The 1051-nt window shown below is 41.6% G+C and overlaps 1 protein-coding gene across 1 annotated transcript in view; it reads right to left on the bottom strand.

The window, feature by feature from the left end:
• The window catches only part of LOC102203149 (interferon-induced very large GTPase 1-like), a 4776-nt gene that overhangs the window by 3383 nt on the left and 342 nt on the right, over positions 1-1051 (bottom strand). Inside the window, exon 2 of the mRNA XM_005755056.1 lies at positions 101-749. Within this exon, the coding sequence (XP_005755113.1) occupies positions 101-749 (649 nt within the window). The remainder of the gene's footprint in view (positions 1-100; positions 750-1051) is intronic.

The raw sequence follows: 1051 nt of genomic DNA on the forward strand, positions 1-1051 counted from the left end.
AGCTGAAGTTCACTTTTGTAATCTTCTATATTTTTGGAGCCAACTTTTTTAAGCCGAAATTCTTCCTTCTCTAAGCAGGTCAGTTCTTTCCATATTTCACCTTGCCGTGGAAGCTGATCTTCTTTGAATATATGGATATCTTGAATTTCAGCAGTGATGGCTTCTGCATTTGTCTTTGCAGTCTGGCACTCTGGAGAGTCTTCATCAACCAGGATTCCCAGTTCATGGGCAATTTCTGCCATCTGCTCTGTTTGCATCTTTATCTGTGAGTTCTCAACTACATCACTGATTGTTTTCCTCAAGCCTTTGACAAAATCGGCAGAATTTTTTTGTTTTGTCTTAATAATGATGTTGTTGTTAGTCAAGCCCAACATTGTTGCTACTGTTTCTAAAGTATCTAAACTGAAGCTCTGGCTCTCATAGTTACCTACCAAGAAGATCTGTGCCTTGTGGTGTTGGTTAGTAAGTAGACTGCACTCAGAGTCCAAATGGTCAAAGAACACAAAAACTGCTGCAGATGTCTGGCACAGAAAGGAGTATTGTGTTTCAAATGAAGCAATGTCCCCACGAAGGTTAGCTACAGCCACTGGCTGACTGAAAATATCAATGTTTGTGTTTCCACAAGGAAGATACCAAGTAATCTCAGTCAGTCCGTTGGATATTCTTCTTGGACTGTCACCACACTCCATGTTGCGATGAACAAAGGTGTCATGGTACTGCTGAGAATTGCTCAGAAGTTTATTGAGAATCTCTGACTTGGACGAGGAGCACTCCCCCAGTCTGACAAAAGAGATCATTGGAAGTTCAGAGAGAACGATTCTGTCTTCAATGAAGCCCTTGAATTCTGACCGAGACTGAGGTCTGTACTTTTTAACAATGTCTCTCATGGCCCACAGCATGAGTGTGCACTGTTTCGTTTCTTGATTGGAAAGCAGCAGAGGAACAGAGAACTGACACATGGACATTTTTAGTGACATTTCCTGCTGTACAAAACCATCAGAATTGTTACACCCCTGAAAACAGGGGGAAAAGAATCACGAGAGTGATTATG

Source organism: Pundamilia nyererei, unplaced genomic scaffold (genome assembly GCF_000239375.1).
Source record: "Pundamilia nyererei isolate P.nyererei 1_Seehausen unplaced genomic scaffold, PunNye1.0 scaffold00885, whole genome shotgun sequence".
Lineage (NCBI taxonomy): Eukaryota > Metazoa > Chordata > Actinopteri > Cichliformes > Cichlidae > Pundamilia > Pundamilia nyererei.